The sequence below is a fragment of the Bison bison genome, unplaced genomic scaffold (assembly GCF_000754665.1).
Source record: "Bison bison bison isolate TAMUID 2011002044 unplaced genomic scaffold, Bison_UMD1.0 scf7180017864384, whole genome shotgun sequence".
NCBI lineage: Eukaryota > Metazoa > Chordata > Mammalia > Artiodactyla > Bovidae > Bison > Bison bison.
The window spans coordinates 4,014,670-4,035,366 of record NW_011494956.1 but is presented as its reverse complement, the minus strand read 5'-3'; the positions used below and the strand labels follow the sequence as shown (position 1 = coordinate 4,035,366).

Sequence of the window (20,697 nt, the reverse complement as noted above, 5' to 3'; positions counted from 1 at the left end):
GTCATGTATGGATGTGAGAGTTGGACTGTGAAGAAGGCTGAGCGCCAAAGAATTGATGCTTTTGAACTGTGGTGTTGGAGAAGACTCTTGAGAGTCCCTTGGACTGCAAGGAGATCCAACCAGTCCATTCTGAAGATCAGCTCTGGGATTTCTTTGGAAGGAGTGGTGCTAAAGCTGAAACTCCAGTACTTTGGCCCCCTCATGCGAAGAGTTGACTCATTGGAAAAGACTCTGATGCTGGGAGGGATTGGGGGCAGGAGGAGAAGGGTATGACAGAGGATGAGATGGCTGGATGGCATCACTGACTCGATGCACGTGAGTCTGAGTGAACTCCGGGAGTAGGTGATAGACAGGGAGGCCTGGCGTGCTGCGATTCATGGGGTCGCAAAGAGTTGGACACGACTGAGCGACTGAACTGAACTGAACTGATGCTGATGTACTATGCATTTACCCCAAACTCTGTCTTCAAGTCGGTTCCGCCTCTTGGCTCAGAACCTACTTGACAAACCAGAACATTATACTCAGATATTGTCCCCCTAATCTATGTAAATGAAGCTATTTGTATGGTGATCTGTCCTTCTTCAAGATTCAGGATAATCATTTTATTGCCCAGGATAAATCATTTTGTGCCAAGATTATCCCAAAATGCATCTTATGTGTGAAGAGCCTGATGCCATTCTGTGTTTTAAGACATTCTTTTCTTTCATTACAGACTGCTAGTGAATATATAACATCCAGCTAAAGACTAGCAGTGGGGTACTCTTTCTGCCCCCTTCTGATGCCTATGTCAGAAGCTTTCTCTATTTCCTTTATACTTTAATAAAACTTTATTACTTTTAATAAAACTTTTTTAAAATAAAACTTTTATTACACAAAAGCTCTGAGCGATCAAGCCTCATCTCTGGCCCCAGATGGAATTCTTCTCCTCCAGGGACCAAGAATCCCGTCGTCTTTTTTTGTTCAACAACAACCTTTCAGTATCCGGGATAAATGCCATATGTGACAAATCCACAGCTACCACTGTAATCAATGGTGAAGAGGTGAAAACATTTCCTCTAAGATTAGGAACAAGACAAGAATGCACTCTCATAACTTTCATTCAACATATTTATGAGGTCCTAGCTATGACAACCACAGAAGAATAAGAAATAAAAGGAATCCAAACTGGAAAAGAAGAAGTAAAACTGTCACTGTTTGCTGAAAACATGATGAGAAAACATAGGGAAAATTCTAAGAAAGCTACCAGAAAATTATTAGAGCTCACAATGAATTTGTTGAAGTTGCAGAATACAAAATTTATTTACAGACATCTTTTGCATTTCTGTATACTAACAACAGAAGATCAGACAGAGAATTTAAGGAAATTATCCCATTTATTGTAGCATCAGAAAGAATAAAATACCTAGGCATGCACCTACCTAAGGAGACAAAAAAACTGTAGTCTGAAAACTAGGATGCTGATGAAGGGAATGAAGATGACACAAACAGATGGAAATATATACAGTGGTTTTGTATTGGAAGAATCAATATTGTTAAAATGACTATACTACAGACTCAGTGCAATCCCTATCAAATACCAAAGGCATTTATTTTTCCACAAAACTAGAACAAAAATAAAATCTCAAAATTTGTATGAAAACAAAAATTACCTAGAATAACTAAAACAATTTTGAGAAAGAAGAATGGAGTTGGAGGAATCAAACTCCCTGATTTCAAACTATACTGCAAAGCTATTGTATTCAAAGCAGTGTAGCACAAAAAAGACATATACATCAATGCAACAGGATGGAAAGCCCAGAAATAAACTGACAGTCAGTTAATCTATAACAAAGAAGGTAAGAATATACAGTGGAAAAAAAGACAGTATTTTCAATAAATGACATTGATAAAACTGAACAGCTATATGTAAAGGAATGAAATTAAAATATTCTCTAACACCATATACAAAAAAAAAACTCAAAATAGATTGAAGACCTAAATGTAAGATTGGATACTATAAAACTCCTAGAGGAAAACATAGGCCGAACCCTCTTTGACAAATTGTAGCAAGAATTTTTTGGATCTGCCTTCTTCACAGCTAAGGAAACCATAAGCAAAATGGAAAGACAACCTAAGGACTGGGAGAAAATATTTGCAAAGGATGCTACTGACAAGGGATTAAATTTCCAAAATATATGAACGGCTTATACAGCTAAATGTCAAAAAGAACACAACTCAGTTAAAAAAGGGGGTGAAGATCTAAATAATCATTTCTCTGAAAGAGACATACAGATAGCTAATAGACATGAAAAGATGTTCAATATCACTAATTATTAGAGAAATGCAAACAGAACTACAATGAGGTGTCATCTCACACCTGTCAGAATGGCAAGCATTCAAACATCTACAAATGATAAATCCTGGAAAAGGTGTGGAAAAGAGAAACCCTCTTACACTATTGGTCAGGGTGTAAATTGGTAGAGCCACTATGAAGACATTATGTTGGTTCCTTACAAAGCTAAAAATAGAGTTACTATATGATCTTGCAGTTCCACTCCTGGGCATATATCTGTAGAGAACTCAGCATCACTAATTATTAGAGAGATGTAAATCAAAACCACAATGAAGTATCATCTCACACTAGTCAGAGTAGCCATCATTAGAAAGTCTACAATGATTAATGGAGAGGGTATGGAAAAAAGGGACCCTTCCTAAATTGTTGGTGGAAATGTAAATTGGTAGAGCCACTTTAAGAGCACCTTAAAAAACTAAAACTAGCACCATATCATCCTGCAATGCCACTCCTGGACATATATTTGGAGAAAACTCTATTTGAAAAGATACATGAATCTTGGTGTTCATAGCAGCACTATTTACAATAGCCACAACATGGAAGCAAACCTAAATGTATATCAGTAGATGACAGAATGAAGATGATGTGGTGTGTATATACAACAGAAATCCTACTCAGCCATAAAATGCCATTTGCAGTAACATGGATAGACATAATCATATTAAGTGAAGTTATTCAGATAAACACAAATAATACATGATATCACTTGATAGGATATCTGAATATGTGAAATCTAAAAAATGATACAAATGAACTTATTTTCAAAACAAAACTAGATTCAAAGACATAGAAAATGAAATTATGGTTACCTAAATCGAAAGCAGGGCAGGGACGTGGGGAGAGATAAACTAGGAGTTTGGAATTAACACATTTATACTACTATACATAAAACAGGAAAATAAGATCTTCCTGTACAGCACAGGGAACTATATTCAATATCTTTTATTTCATGGACAATGAATAAGAGTGATTTCAAAAAGCCTCATCAAAGGAATATTTTTTAAAAGGCTTCAGAATAGCTTTATCAGTAGTTTTGCATAGATGGTTATCTTCTGCTTTTCTTAATTTTAAATGTTCTTTAGTGAATATATGTATAATGAATATATGTTGCTCTAATATACATTTAACATTTTGTTTTAATATTGACCTTTGAAACTGTTAGTTACAGTATTTCCCCACTAATTGTTAAAAAATGAACATAATTCATAAAAAATGAACATAATTATGTCTTCATATTGTACCAACATATTTGGAATGTATTCATTTTGATTTAATATTTACAGATAGACTATGACTCATAATTTATGAAAAAAAACTTCTGACTTCCTTTTAAATTTCATTTCCTTTTATGATTAGAAATTACATATGCATGGCACAAATTTTAAAATGCAAAGAACATAACATTTAAAATAATTCTTCCTTCTAGGCTTATTCTATTCCTTCTCCTTTCTCCAATTTCATATGCATTCTCCTAGAGAAATCTTAAACATATGCAAAGACTAAATGTATTTTATACACACACACACACACACACACTCACAAACTACAATATGCACTACTGTGTAACTGCTTTTTATACTTAGCAATGTATCTTGGTACTAAGTTGAGATAAAGGTTAACAGCTGAATTCTAAAGGACGGTTTAATTTCTCAGACTAAGGAGTGGATTGGACTCCCCATTACTTTACTTGCATCCTGTTTCTTTTCAGAACTCCTGAAGAATTTGAAATCATTGCTTCTCTCAAATACCTATCTTAAGGAATTCAGGATGGGTGAATGTTTTCAGGAAATGGACCTGCTTTTTGTAAGACTAATGCAGACTAGAATTTTCAGTTATAATCTGGAGCCAATATCTTTCTGCCTCCCTTCCCATGAGAAGACTATGATCATATTCATGTTTGTATCATCTCAAGATTTTCTATACAATCTCCGTATATTTCAAGGTTTAGTTTTCCTCAGACAAAAGAAGACCTTTAATTTATAGGTATCAGTAGATCTACAGCAAAACAAATTACATATTTAAGAATTAATATATCAATGCATTTGGTACATACCTTCCAGAAGATCAAAACATTGACACACGAATAAGTGATTTATCTATTACAGTAGAAAATAAACATATGTGGACTGGATTAATCAAACTAAATTTAAAGCACATAACAATACTTATATACATTCATACTTACATTTAGGATATTTAAAGTAATTGATTTATTATCAGCAGTTCTAATTTTTTTCTGTCAAATATCATACCTTTATATGAGTCTAAGTGTGGTTTTAATATTTTTTTTACCATAGAAAAAGGAAATGACAAAATATTATCAGGTAATCTATAAAGTGTATTCTCTTTGCTCTATTGTTAATGTCTCAACATTATTGTTCACAAAAAATGTTAAATAATTTTATTCAATATATTTTTGAAATTCAGAGAGAAATATCTGTATTGTAATTTAAAGTAAAAAGTTTATTGCAGTTTTTGCCCATATTAAAAAATGACATTAGATTTATATTAGTGTTTGCAACAAATTTACAATTAAGCACTGAAAATGTAAGTAACCTTTTTAAGAAGGAACATGCATACTGTTTCACTTTTAAAGAGTTAAAAAATAAGATTTGGCCAGTAATTAGTAATGTAAAATGCCAAGGTTTATTATTCAGAGACAGCACTACAGGAAATTAAATCAGAATTGATGTCACAAAGATAGTAATTCTGTATCATTAAATTTGGTGGAGAATAGATATTTTTCTAATATTAGTGTTCATATTTTACATTTGTAAACCAGGCTTCTATTATCTAAGCATTAGGTGAACTGAAGAGTCCTTAAGTCATTTTTACTTACATTACCAAAATCCAGGTTCCTGTTTTAAAAAGTAGGTATTTATTTGTAAATAAGTTTACCAGATGATAAATTTACAAAAAACAATGTTTTACCATAGTTGGGCCTTAAGAGACATTGTCTGAACTATTAGGGTGTGCTTATAAGCAGATTCTTTTGAGTAACTATATAGTCAGCATACAGTTCTTGGTTCTATATCCACAGATTCAGCTAATCTCTGACCATGCCCTGTTTATGATCCATAGTTGGTTGTATCTGTGGACACCAAACCACATATTCAGAGGGTGGGCTCTGGGACTCGAGAACCCTGTGGTTTTGGTGTCTGCCAGGCTGGTCCTGAAACCAATCCCCCATGGATGCTAAGGGATGTGCTCAGTCCCTTAGTCATGTCCAACTCTTTGCAACCCCATGAACTGTAGCCTGACAGGACTCTCTGTCCATGGGATTTTCCAGGCAGGAATACTGGAGTGGGTTACCATTTTTTTCTCCAAAGAAATGACTGTATTTAAATTATGTTTACTGCCTCAATCAGAAACTAAAATTAAATAAAATGTAAAATTTTTGAAGTTACAAGTGTAGTATTTTAATCTATAGTAAAAATATTTTCCAGTAACAAATGATATTTTGAAACTATCTAACTTCATATTATTTTCCATCAACTAAATTAAGAAACACATTATTGTACCTGAGTCAAATATTCCAATCCAGGTGGACAGTTGGCTGTTGACCCTGGTGTTTGCATCCAATGTGTCCTGGGTTGTATATTACAAAAAGCCATAATCTAGATTATATAAATACTCAAGACTGTGACAGGTTGGAAAGATTTCTCCTTTTGTCTTCAAAATCTAACGTTACAGAAATATTAACATAGTTAGAGACAGGAATCAACCTCAATTCAGGTTTAGTTTTTCTTCATTTAATGGTAAGCATTAAATTAAATGGTGAACGAACATCATCCATATTTTATTTTTAAAGTGTTCTCAGTTGAAATATTTATGGTTTTATTTACAGAGTCTATCTCTCAAGGAAAAAAAAAGGAACCTCAGGACTATAAGAAGTCCCCAGTTAATACAAGAGTAATGAACTGAGTGTAAATTGTTATACACATTCCTATGTGGCCTTGATCTATTTAAATAGAATTAAATCTTTAGGCTCAGAATCATTTGACAGTGACTAGATAAACATTTCCCCTCCACTGTTGAGGGATATGTTATGGTGGACATGAAAACATTTTATCCTGCATAAAGACCAGATAAACTATTTAAAAATGAGGGTTGGGGTGCTATCTCTAGTGCCATGATTCTAACAAACAGAACAAATATATATGGAGTCAAAATTTTCTAATTGGCACTTATTAAGTTCTTATTATTCTCTGTATTTTCTTCAGCTTGCATCAGGATTAAATTTATGAAATAAATTTACAAACCCATGCTTACAGCTCAAAGTTTAAAAAGATGATTCTAATAGTGATGATAAATACATTAAAAGTATTGAAGAATTTACTTACTTTGTTTTGGGGCAAATATATGTTTTACTCTCAGGTATTGATACATTAAAAAAAAAACCAAGACATCACAACATTAACGTAAGACATGACTATCAGTTGTAGTGAGAGAAAGAGGTATTTTGGGAAAATATTTATTACTGAAAACAAAAGTGAGTTTTAAATAATAGGTTGCAGTCTAAATAATCAGGCTATGAAATGAGAGTTGACGTAAAGAGAAGTGAAGAAAGGATCCTAGGAAAAGAGGAAAATGCAAATTGAAGAGCTATATTCTTTCTTTTTTTCTTTCTTCTTCTTTTTTTTTTTTTAAGTTTAATTGGGTCATGTAGTAGCTATATGTTTAAATTTGGAGGTGTCTATAGGATATTTTCCAGAGTGGCTAGTCCATTTTACATTCCTGTTAGCAAAATATGAGCATTCTCATTTCTCCGCATTCTTGTCAGCACTTTTATTGTCTGTTTTTTTGATTATAGCCTTTATAATGGGTGTGAAGTTGTATCTCATTGTGGTCTTGATTTGCATTATCCTAACTAATGTTTGGAAGGAATGATGCTAAAGCTGAACCTCCAGTACTTTGGCCACCTCATGTGAAGTGTTGACTCATTGGAAAAGACTCTGATGCTGGGAGGGACTGGGGGCAGGAGGAGAAGGGGACAACAGAAGATGAAATGACTTGATGGATGTTGAGTTTGAGTGAACTCCGGGAGTTGGTGATGGACAGGGAGGCCTGGCGTGCTGCGATTCATGGGGTCGCAAAGAGTGGGACACAACTTAGTGACTGAACTGAACTGAACCTGAACTAATGTTCATGAGCAACTTTTCATGTGTTATTGGCCACTTGTATATCTTCTTTGGAGAATTCTCTCTTCAAATTCTTATGCATTTTTTGCTTATGTTGTTGAATACTTGTATTTTTATTGTTGAACTGTGACAGTTTTTAAATCCCATTATGAAACATAAGATTTGCAAATATTTTCTCCCATTTTGTAGGTTGTCTTTAACTTTCTTGATGATGTCCACTAAGCACAAACGTTTATAATTTTGGTATAGTACAAAATTTTTGTTATCATTTGCTTGTACTATAGCTGTCATATTTAAGAGATCACTTTCTAATCCAAAATCAGAATGATTTACTCCTCTGGTTTTTCTAATAGTGTTTTAGCTCTTACATTTGGATCTTTCATCCCTTTAGAGTTAAATTTGGTGTATACTGTGAGGTAGAAGTCCAACTTTTTCTTGTACATAAGAATATCTTAGTGGTTCCAGCACTATTTATTGAAGATATTTTTCCCTATTGTTTTGGCATCCTTGTTGAAAATCAGTTGGCCATCAACATGAGGGTGTTTTTCTGGACTCATTCTGTTCCACTGATACATATGCCCACCTTAAGTCAGTTACAGTGTGTTAATTCCTTTAGTTTGTAGTAAGTTTAGAAATGTAGAAGAATGAGTCCTTCAACTTTGTTCCTTCTCCAGATTGCTTTGAGTATTATGGATCCCATGAGTTTCCACATACATTTTAGGGTAGTTTTGTCAGTATCTACAAAAAAGCTACCGTGATTCTGAGATTCATAGAATCCATTGATTGTATTAGGGAGCATTGCCATTCTAGCAATATTAATACTTTCTATCAATAAACATTATATGTATTTCCATTCATTTAGATATTTTTCATTTCTTTCAATAATATGTTCTGATTTTCAGAACTTTGTACATCTTTAAAAAACTATTCCTAAGTATCCTATTTCTTGATGCTATTGTAAATAAAATTATTTTCTTATTTTTAGTACAGTTCACTGCAGTTTTATACAACTAAAATTGATTTGATTCAATTATGTTAAGTAATGCAGCTTTACTGAACTTACTTAATTCTAATTTTGCTTTAGTGGAGCCCTTTGGATTTTCTGTCAATACCATCTACAAATAGAAAAAGGTTTACTTCTTTCTTTCCAATTTACATGTTTTTTATTTCATTTTATTGTTTACTTGATCAGACTAGAACCTCTAGCATGGTGCTGAGTAGAAGTAGAAGGAATATCTGTGTTTTGTTACTGAATTTATAAGGAAAACAGGCTTTATTTAATATGATGTTATCTGTGGGTTTTGCTTTTCTTTGTTTTGTTTTTGGCAGATGCTATTTACAAGGTTGAGGAATTTTCCTTGTATTCCTAGTTCCTTTTTTTTTTTTTTTTAGCTCACAAATGGGTGTTTGACTTTTTTTCAAGTGCTTTTGTGTGTCTGTTGAGATGATTATCTCCTTTTGTATTTTATTCTATTTATATGGTGTGTTGTATTAACTGATTTAAGTTTCAAATCAACCTTGCATTTCTGAAATAAAGCTTGTTTATTCTTGTTATGTAATTATTTTTCTATCTTGCTGGATTTGGTTTGCTCATACTTTCTTGGGAATTTTTGTGTTAAATTAATAAAAAAAAACTTTTTGATGTGTAGCTTTCTTTTCCTATAATATCTTTGTCTGATTTTACCATCAAAGTAATACTGGTCTCAATAATAATTTGAAAAGAGTATCTCTTGTTGTATGTTTTGAGGAGTTTGTGGAAAATTTGTATTAATTCTTCTTTAAATGTTTGGTAGAATTCACCAAGTAAGTCATCTGGGCCTGGACTTTCTTTGTGTACACCCTCAACACTTTACTTGGAAATCTCCTCAACTAAATATCCAATTTCATTGGTTACAAATTCTTCTTTTCACATAACTCCAGGACACAATTCAGCTAAGCATTCTGTCACTCTATAATGAGAACGCCCATTCCTCAGGTTTCCAATAACATATTTTTGTCATTTATTCCTGTCCCCTCACCAGCAGTGTTTTAATGTACGTATTTCTATCAACAGTCTGGTTATGATAGTATAGGTATTCTCTAAAGTATGTTGTCCTCACTTCTTTTTGAGCCCTCAACATCAGCATCTTAATAACTACATTTCTATTAGCTGTCTGCTAAAGTACCCAGGCTATGAACAGTGGGGTGGATGCATCTTTTATAATTAGAGATTTTGTCTTTTCTGGATTTATGCCCAGAAGTGAGATTTCTGGATCATACGGTAACTCTATTTTTAGTCTTTAAGGAACCACCATACTGTTTTCCCCAATGGCTGCACCAATTTACATTCCCACCAATAGTGTCGGAGGGTTCACTTTTCTTCACCTTCTCTTCCAGCATTTAAAAATAGCGTTATTTTCTTTATCCATGAATCTTCCAGTGAACACTCAGGTTGTTTCCATATCTTGGATATTGTTAATAATACTGCAGTGAAAATGATACAATAAAATGTTTTGCAAGATGAGTCATAAAACATGTCTTAGCAAGTTTAAGATTTTAATCATACTGTGGATCTTTTCCAAACACAATGGTATGTGGAAATTGATATCAGGAAAATAACTGAAAAATTCACAAATATATGAAGGTTAAACATGCTCCTGAACAATCAATGGGTCAAAGAAATAATAGGAAAAATAAAAATATCTTAAAATATATTAAAATGGAAATACAGCATAGATAAACTTATGGGAAGCTACATAAAAGTAATAAAAGAAAAGTAGTAAAAAGTATCCATATTGGAAATCATGAAGCAAAACTATCTGTTTATAGATGACATAATCTGACACATAGAAAAGCCTACAAACTACTCCAAATAGTATAAATAGTAAGTGAATTTAGTAAAGTTGCAGGATACAAAGGTGATATACAGAAATCAGTTACATTTATATGCACTAACAGCAAACTCTCTGAAAGAGATATTAAAAAAGCAATCCCTTTTATACTAATAAAATATTTAGGAATAAATTTGACAAAGGAAATGAAAAGCCTGAACCCTTAAAACTATAGGAGTGATGAAACAAGTGGAAGAAGACACAAATAAATGGAAAAATAATCCATGTTCACAAAGTGGAAGAATCAGTAGTGTTAAAATGTCCACACCACGCAAAGCAATCTACAGATTAAATACAACCTTAATAAAAATTCCTAAGCATTTCTAAGAGAAGTGGAAAGAACAATCCTAAAATTTTCATGGAACTACAAAAGACACTGAATAGCCAAATCAGTCTTGAGAAGGAACAACAAAGTTGGAGGCATCATGCTTCCTGATTTTAAACTATACTAAAAGCCATAATAATTTAAAAAGCATGGTATTGGCATATAAGCAGGGGAGAGTGCTGATATCACTCAATATAAAATGACAGCCTCATCAATAAATGATGTTCGGAAAGCTATATATCCACCTGCAAAAGAATAAAACTGAGTGCTTATACACAACTCACAAAAATTAACTCAAAATGAATCAAAGATTTAAATGTAAGACCTGAAATTATAAAACTTTTAGAAGGAAAAAAAAATAGGGGAATAGATTCTTAATACCTTAGAGACATGTACCACAGACTTATCTAACTCAATGAAACTAAGCCATGCCATGTAGGGCCACCCAAGAGGGATGGGTCATGGTGGAGAGTTCTGACAAAATGTGGTCCACTGGAGAAGGCATGGCAAACCACTTCAGTATTTTTGCCTTGAGAACCCCATAAGCAATATGAAAAGGCAAAAAGATAGGACACTGAGAGATGAACTCCACTGGTCGGTAGGTGCCCAATATGCTATAGGAGATCAGTGGAGAAACAACTCCAGAAAGAACGAAGGGATGGAGCCAAAGCAAAAACAACACCCAATTGTGGATGTGACTGAGATAGAAGCAAGGTCTGATGCTGTAAAGAGCAATATTGCACAGGAACCTGGAATGTCAGGTCCATGAATCAAGGCAAATTGCAAGCGGTCAAACAGGAGATGGCAAGAGTGACATCGACATTCTAGGAATCAGCGAACTAAAATGGACTGGAATGGGTGAATTTAACTCAGATGACCATTATATCTACTACTGTGAATCCCTTTGAAGAAATGGAGTGCCATCATAATCAACAAAAGAATCTGAAATGCAGTACTTGGATGCAATCTCAAAATGATAGTATGATCTCTGTTCTTGTCCAAGGCAAACCATTCAATATCATGGTAATCCAAGTCTAGGCCCTGACCAGTAATGCAGAAGAGCTGAAGCTGAACAGTTCTATGAAGACCTACAAGACCTTTTAGAACTAATACCCAAAAAAGATGTCCTTTTCATTATAGTGCACTGGAATGAAAAATTAGGAAGTTAAGAAACATCTGGAGTAAGAGGCAAATTTGGCCTTGGAATACGGAATGAAGCAGGGCAAAGGCTAAAGGAATTTTGCCAAGAGAATGCACTGGTCATAGCAAACACCCCCTTCCAATAACACAAGAGAAGACACTACACATGGACATCACCAGATGGCCAACACTGAAATCAGATTGATTATATTCTTTGCAGCCAAAGATGGAGAAGCTCTATACAGTCAGCAAAAACAAGACTGGGAGCTTACTGTGGCTCAGATCATGAACTCCTTATTGCCAAATTCAGACTTAAATTGAGGAAAGTGGGGAAAACCAGTAGACCATTCAGGTATGACCTAAATCAACTCCCTTATGATATTACAGTGGAAGTGAGAAATGGATGAGATCTCATAGAGTGCCTGATGAATTATGAGCAGAGGTTCATGACATTGAACAGGAGACAGGGAGCAACACATTCCCAAGCAAAAGAACTGCAGAAAAGCAAAATGGCTGTCTGAGAAGGCCTTACAAATAGCTGTGAAAAGAAGAGAAGTGAAAAGCAAAGGAGAAAAGGTGCAATATACCCATTTGAATGCAGAGTTCCATAGAATAGCCAGAACAGATAAGAAAGCCTTCCTCAGCAATCAATTCAAAGAAATAGAGGAAAACAAGAGGATGGGAAAGATTAGAGATCTCTTCAAGAAAATTCCAGATACCAAGGGAACATTTCATGCAAAGATGGGCTCGATAAAGGACAGAAATGGTATGGACCTAACAGAAGCAGAACATATTAAGAAGAGGTGGCAAGAATACACAGAAGAACTGTACAAAAAAGATCTTCACGACCCACATAATCACGATACTGTGATCACTCACCTAGAGCCAGACATCCTGGAATGTGAAATCAAGTGGGCCTTAGAAAGCATCACTACGAACAAAGCTAGTGGAGGTGATGGATTTCCAGTGAGCTATTTCAAATCCTGAAAGATGATGCTGTGAAAATGCTGTACTCAATATGCCAGCAAACTTGGAAAACTCAGCAGTTGCCATGGGACTGGAAAAGGTCAGTTTTCATTCCAATCCCAAAGAAAGGCAATGCCAAAGAATGCTCAAACTATTGCACAATTGCACTCATCTCACACACTAGTAAAGTAATGCCCAAAATTCTCCAAGCCAGGCTTCAGCAATATGTGAACTGTGAACTTCCAGATGTTCAAGCTGGTTTTAGAAAAGGCAGAGGAACCAGAGATGAAATTGCCAACATCCACTGGATCATGGGAAAAGCAAGAGAGTTCCAGAAAAACATCTATTTCTGCTTATTGACTATGCCAAAGCCTTTGACTGTGTGGATCACAATAAACTGTGGAAAATTCTGAAAGAGATGGGAATACCAGACCACCTGACATGCTTCTTGAGAAACCTGTATGCAGGTCAGGAAGCAACAGTTAGAACTGGACATGGAACAACAGACTGGTTCCAAATAGAAAAAGGAATATAGGGCTGTATACTGTCACCCTGCTTATTTAACTTCTATGCAGAGTACATAATGAGAAATGCTGGGCTGGAAGAAGCACAAGCTGGAATCAAGATTGCCAGGAGAAATATCAATAACCTCAGATATGCAGATGACACCCTTTATGGCAGAAAGTGGAGAGGAACTAAAAAGCCTCTTGATGAAAGTGAAAGAGGAGAGTGAAAAATTTGGCTTAAAGCTCAACATTCAGAAAACTAAGATCATGGCATGTGGTCCCATCACTTCATGGGAAATAGATGAGGAAACAGTGGAAACAGAGTCAGACTTTATTTTTTTGGCTCCTAAATCACTACAGATGGTGACTGCAGCCAGAAAATTAAAAGACGCTTACTCCTTGGAAGAAAAGTTATGACCAACCTAGATAGCATATTAAAAAGCAGAGACATTACTTTGCTAAAAAAGGTTCATATAGTCAAGGCTATGGTTTTTCCAGTGGTCATGTATGGATTTGAAAGTTGGACTGTGAAGAAAGCTGAGCACCAAAGAATTAATGCTTTTGAACTGTGGTGTTGGAGAAGACTCTTGAGGGTCCCTTGGACTGCAAGGAGATCCAACCAGTCCATTCTAAAGGAGATCAGTCCTGGTTTTTCATTGGAAGGACTGATGCTAAAGGTGAAATTCCAATAGTTTGGCCCCCTCACACAAAGAGTTGACTCATTGGAAAAGACTCTGATGCTGGGAGGGATTGGGGGCAGGAGGAGAAGGGGACGACAGAAGATGAGATGATGAGATGGCATCACCGACTCGATGGACACGAGTCTGGGTGAACTCCGGGAGTTGGTGATGGACAGGGAGGCCTGGCATGCTGTGATTCATGGGATTGCAAAGAGTCGGACATGACTGAGCGGCTGAACTGAACTCATCAAAATCAGTCTTCTTTGTGCGCAATATGGTAGAAAACTGATTTTGCCACTTCAATAATGCCATTCTCCTCTCATCCCAGTTTTAGCGATCAAAAATATGAGCCTTGAAGATGCTTTGTTTGCACCGAGTATTATAAATAGGGAAGCTACAGCTAACATCCTCTTCTGAAGAAGAGGAACAGCAGGAGTAATTGAAATGGTTCCTGAAATAGGGGCAGAGGGTGTGGATGGAGTAAATCAATTTGGGCAGGAAGAAGAGGCTCAGGCAAGGGCAGATATATTTTATACAGATGGCTGATTAGAATTCATTAATCATGTGAAATTGGAGATTGGTTACTCATGGGCGATTATATTTGTTTTCCTGTTCTCCAGATATAAATCTCAGCTTCCAACTTTTGATATTGAGCACCTGAGTGGGAATCTCAGAGACTTGTCCAAAACCCAGGAAACTGGGTATCATCTCCAGAAAGGAAGCAAGATTTTCACTTATATCAGAACATCATCAATGAAACATCAGCCAAGTTAGAGACTCTTTTGCCTGAAGACTACAGTTTCCTAAGGTGAGTTATCGTCTTTAACAGATAGGTCATGAATAGGACCATAGGCATAAAGATTGGATAGACATCAGTTATGATGCCAACTAGAACACATTAGTTTCTAGACATTCCATGTGAAATAACTACCTGAGAAGGGACTTTGAGGAGGCCTGGTCCTTCATCTGGCTCACACCCACAGTTTGCCAGAGCTGCTGTGAGGAAGAGTCTGAGACGGGACATCCAAACAGCCATAACAATAAACATTCCATTCAGAACTTTGAAGTTACTTAGTTCTGTGAACACTCACATGTGTAGTAAGATGTAAAGCTATGATTTTCCTGTAGTCCTGGAGTGGCAGCATAGGGACAAAGGGGGATGCCCAGTGCCACCCACACTTTATTTGAATAACTGACCAAGCTGGGGCCACTTCCTCATGGGCTTATTCGTAGCTAAAGACCCTAAAGCTCTATATTGAACAACAATCATAGAATTTTTAAAATTACATTACAATCGGTAAAATGGTGTCAGAGTATGTATGTAGTCTTCTGTTGTATTGATTCCCCTTTTTTGCACCTTGTGCAGGGGGATATTCTTGAAAAGCTCCCCTTCAAATGTATATGCAAGGGAGAAAGACAAATTTGAGTGTGAATTAGGACATCGCATTTGGTGTTGGGCTTTGATTAAGGGAAGAGGTAACAAGGTTGGTATATCAAAAATAGGGGTGAAAGGTATTCAAAATGGAAAAGAGAGAGTGCCTTTGCTGTATGAGGACCTGAGGCAGAATGATAGGGATACTGTGGTAAGCTTCTCTTGGGCGTGAGCCTTTTGGCTAACCTTAACAATGGTCAGCACAACACAACGTTTGTGAACTACCGTGAGCCAAGGGATGGGGCTTGTTAGATGGATGTGAGCATGAACTGCCATCTGGCCCCTATCCATGATGTCAATTCCCCTGAAAACAGGGGCAGAGTTTAGCACTTCACACTCTGTTCAGGAGAGACACACAAGTCCCACTGACCACTACATTGGAAAAAGACCATGATAAAGGCTGTCACTTAGTAAAAAATGCCGTTAGTCCAAAAGGAACTGTGCTGCTTGGATACCTAACTTCTGCCTGGGGGAAATGAGAAAGCCTAAAGGGTACAGGCCAACAGCAACTCATGAGCCCTCAGCCAGATTAAAACATTGAAAATCTTTCCTTTTTCTAGACCCAGAAAGATCAAACGAGCATTGCAGGATTGTACCCTCTTGGTTTCAGTAACCTGCATCACTGGTTTCAGAGAACTGACATGAATGAGTAATTAAAGGAAATACAGAGATATTATGTCTCACTGAAAATCTAGTATATTTCAAGTTTTGAAACATTCAGTTCAGTTCAGTTCAGTCACTCAGTCATGTCCGACTCTTTGCAAACCCATGAATCGCAGCACGCCAGGCCTCCCTGTCCATCACCAACTCCCGGAATTCACCCAGACTCATGTCCATCCAGTCGGTGATGCCATCCAGCCATCTTATCCTCTGTCATCCCCTTCTCCTCCTGCTCTTAATCCCTCCCAGCATCAGAATCTTTTCCAATGAGTCAACTTTTCACATGAGGTGGCCAAAGTATGGTGATTATAGTTGACAATACTGTGTCATGTATTTTGAAAGTTGCTAAGAGAGGAAATCTTAAAATTCTCATCACAAGGGAAAAAAAATTAAATATGAGGGGATGAATGTTAACTAAATTTGCTGTGGTGATCATTTTGCAATATGAACATAAATCATCATGTTGCACATCTAAACTAATACAATGTTATATATAAATTATATTTCAATAAAACTTGGAAATATTACTTCACTGTGTGCTATGCTAAACTACATATCACAACTCCTGATGCTCTATCTTACTGAATCTTATCAATTTACTTTGTTCTCTTATTGACGATGATCACTTTGATTACATGATCATAGTGGGGGCTGTGAGGCTGTGCTAGAAAAGTTAATATTTTCCCCTTAAAAATTGAAAAGGTTTCATGAGACAGTAATTCAAAACTATATCTGTGTCCTCATTAAAGTTTTCATTTTTACATTTATTATAAGGACACATGGTGTCCTACTTTATTAAATGGTAATAATCTGATAAAATATTTTGATGCTCAAATTGTCCTTAATTTTGCTGGTTGGAGCCCTTTCAAATTTATTCATTTGATACTCCATCTTCATTCCTTGAAGACTTACTTGATATTCCATAATTTGCTAGAGGCTGATCTTTTAGTTTTCCCTGTTTCAGCTCTAGGATCAAAGAGCTCATTTCTCATTGATCAGCTGAGAAATTGATCTCATTTCAGCTCATTTCTCAAAGAGCCCAGTTTGGGTAGAGAATGATACTTATAAGCAAAGAGCTAGGACTTGGTGGGCAGCATGATGACCTGAGATGTGATGCTTTTCTTTTGTTCTTTTCAGGGTGAGAAGGATAGCCAGTTCTGAATGAGTCAATGTTCTGAATGAGTCAGTGACTCTAAGTCACATCATCTCGAGGGACAGAACCTCTGCAGTGGTAAGGTCTCTATTCAAAGGCAGGCTTGGGAAATGGGGGCACACAGTACCTTTCTAAGATTTCTCTTTGTCTCATATCCTTTGATTTTTTTTAAATATTTGTGATTAAACATTGCTGAATTGATTGAACCTTATTGATGAAGTAAAAAAATTAACTAGACTGTGGGAAGGTCATGAATTTTAAGCCACAGAAACCATTCTACTAAGGTCTGACAACGTCTGCCCTCCTGCAGACATATAATAATTGTTTTGTTAATACTACTACTACTATTATTAAGTCGTTTCAGTCGTGTCTGACTCTGTGCGACCCCATAGATGGCAGCCCACCAGGCTCCCCCATCCCTGGGATTCTCCAGGCAAGAACACTGGAGTGGGTTGCCATTTCCTTCTCCAATGCGTGAAAGTGAAGTCGCTCAGTCATGTCCGACTCTTTGCAACCCCATGGAATGCAGCCTACCAGGCTCCTCCATCCATGGGATTCTCAAGGCAAGAGTACTGGAGTGAGTTGCCATGTTTTGTTAATAAATAATCATAAATAGGTATTTCCATGAATTTTTCTGATATATGATAAATTCATTTGACTGGAAGAGTACAGTCAGTCCTGGTTGCAAATAAGATTTATTACTTATAAAAATTATTCTTAGGGGCTCTGTATCAATCTAGAGGGGTGGAATGGGGTGGCAGATGGCAGGGAGGTTCAACAGGGAAGGGATATATGTATACTTATGGCTGATTAATGTTGAGGTTTGACAGAAAACAAAATTTTGTAAAGCAATTATCCAATAAAAAATAAATTTAAAAAATTATTATTTTGGTTCTATCTATTTTTTTCCTTCTGGAATTCTGGTTGTAAGTTGATATGTACTGCGCTTAGTTGGTCAGTCATGTCCAATTCTTCGTGACACCATGGACTGTATGTAGCCCTCCAGGCTCTTCTGTCTATGGGGATTCTCCAGGCAAGAATACTGGAGTGGGATGCCATGCTGTCCTCCAGGGGATCTTTCTAACTCAGGGATTAAACCCAAGTCTCTCTCATTGCAAGTGGATTCTTTATTGCCTGAGCCACCAGGGAAGCCCAAGAATAGAGTGAGTAGCCTATCCTTTCTCCAGGGCATCTTCCCAATCCAGGAACTGAACTGGGGTCTCCTGCATTGCAGGCAGATTCTTTGTTAGCTGAGCTACCCGGAGAGCCCAAAGTTGATATATCTGTTCCTAAAAAATCACCTTTTCTGTCTACACTTTGTTAGACTTGCTGGAGAAGTTCTAAAATCCGTCTTTTTACTGTGGTATCTTTCTTCCATCATACTTTTGCTACATCAGAATGTTCTCATTTTTCTATTGCCTGTTCCAGAAATAAATACATATGTAGCATTCCCTCAAAAATCAGAGATTACAAATTAGATATTTATTGTAATTCATGGTATTTTCCTAATTTAAATGTCTAATCTTTCATATTTGGCTGTTTTTCTCTTTGTAAATATTTAATTAGAAGGTATTTGTCTTGTATTTGAACTTATATGAGTCCTGTAGATGGTGTGTGGATTTCTGCTTAAATCTCTCTTACACAGTTGAAGACAGAGGAATCTTTCAGATTAACTGCAGTTTTACTTTACATAACCAGAGATCCTGGGTCCTATGTAAAGGAAAGGAAGGAAGAATATGGGAGGAAGGGGAGGGAGAAAATGAAAGCAAGATATAGCTATATAGAGATAATATCTGTACCTCTGACCTCTTTTGGGGTTAACTGTGGTACCTGACAGCTCAGAAAGCCCTCCTTCTCTAACTAGCATAACTAATACCACTAGGATCCAGCTGTACCTCATTGTACCTGGTACACTGTCTGTACTAAATAAAAACTGAATGTGAGTGCCTCAGTTACACTTCATCATAGGAATCTGGCATTTGGTGAATTATTTAGGCTAATGAAAGGTGGTCTGGACATGACTTTTCCTGCAGCTTCTCTGCCATCTCAATGTTCTCAACATTAGAACCTAGTGGTGTTCAGTTCTGCTGTGGATGAAAGGAAGTCTCTCCCCTAAGCTCTTATTTATTTTTTTAATTAATTACTTAATTTTAATTGGAGGCTAATTACAAAGGTCTCACATATAGGGTCATCATTACCATCTTTGTAAATTCCATATATATACATTAATATAGTGTATTGGTGTTTCTCTTTCTGACTCACTTCATTCTGTATAATAGGCTCCAGTTTCATCCACCTCAGTAGAATTGACTCAAATGTGTTCTTTTTGATAGCTAAGTAATGTTCCATTGTGTATATACTAAAACTTTCTTATCCATTCATCTGCTGATTGACATCTAGGTTGCTTCCATGTCCTAGCTATTGTAAATAGTGCTGCAAAGAACATTGGAGCACACGTGTGTCTTTAAATTCTGGTTTCCTCAGTGTGTATGCCCAGCAGTGGGATTGCTGGATCATGAGAAATGCTGGGCTGGAAGAAGCACAAGCTGGAATCAAGATTGCCTGAAGAAATATCAGTAACCTCAGATATGCAGTTGACACCACCCTTATGGCAGAATATTCAAGGCTTCCCTGGTAGCTCAGATGGTAAACCGTCTGCCTACAATGCCAGAGACCCAGGTTTAATCCCTGGGTCAGGAAGATCCTCTGGAGAATGAAATGGCAACCCACTCCAGTACTCTTGCCTGGAAAATCCCATGAACGGAGGAGCCTCGTAGGCTACAGTCTATGGGGTTGCAAAAAGTCGGACACGACTGAGCAACTTCACTTTCTTTCTTTTCTTTCTTTCTTATAGCAGAACATGAAGAAGAGCTAAAGAGCCTCTTGATGAAAGTGAAAGAGGAGAGTAAAAACGTTGGCTTAAAGTTCAACATTCAGAAAACTAAGATCATGGCATATGGTCCCATCACTTCATGGCAAATAGATGGGCAAACAGTGGAAACAGTGCTGACTTTATTTTTCTGGGCTCCAAAATCACTGCAGATGGTGATTGCAGCCATGAAATTAAAAGATATTTACTCCCTAGAAAGAGAGTTATGACCAACCTAGACAGCATATTAAAAAGTAGAGACATTACTTTGCCAACAAAGGTCTGTCTAGTCAAGGCAATGGTTTTTCCAATGGTCATGTATGGATGTGAGAGTTGGACTATAAAGAAAGCTGAGTGCCGATGAATTGATGCTTTTGTACGGTGGTGTTGGAGAAGACTCTTGAGAGTCCCTTGGACTGCAAGGAGATCCAACCAGTCCATCCTAAAGCAGATCAGCCCTGGGTGTTCATTGGAAGGAATGATGTTGAAGGTGAAACTCCAATATTTTGGCCACCTGATGCGAAGAGCTGACTCACTTGAAAAGACCCTGATGCTGGGAAGGATTGAGAGCAGGAGGAGAAGGGGATGACAGATGATGAGATGGTTGGATGGCATCACTGACT

The 20,697-nt window shown here is 36.5% G+C and overlaps 1 protein-coding gene across 1 annotated transcript in view; it reads right to left on the bottom strand.

The window, feature by feature from the left end:
• The window catches only part of LOC105001760 (phospholipid scramblase 1-like), a 47,362-nt gene extending 32,386 nt beyond the window's left edge, over positions 1-14,976 (bottom strand). The window contains exons 1-3 of the mRNA XM_010858134.1: positions 14,892-14,976; positions 5,854-6,013; positions 4,386-4,428 (exon numbers count right to left, since the gene is read on the bottom strand). Coding sequence (XP_010856436.1) covers positions 4,386-4,428; positions 5,854-5,946 — 136 coding nt within the window. The 5' untranslated portion in view covers positions 5,947-6,013; positions 14,892-14,976. The remainder of the gene's footprint in view (positions 1-4,385; positions 4,429-5,853; positions 6,014-14,891) is intronic.
• Positions 14,977-20,697: the final 5,721 nt, after the last annotated feature.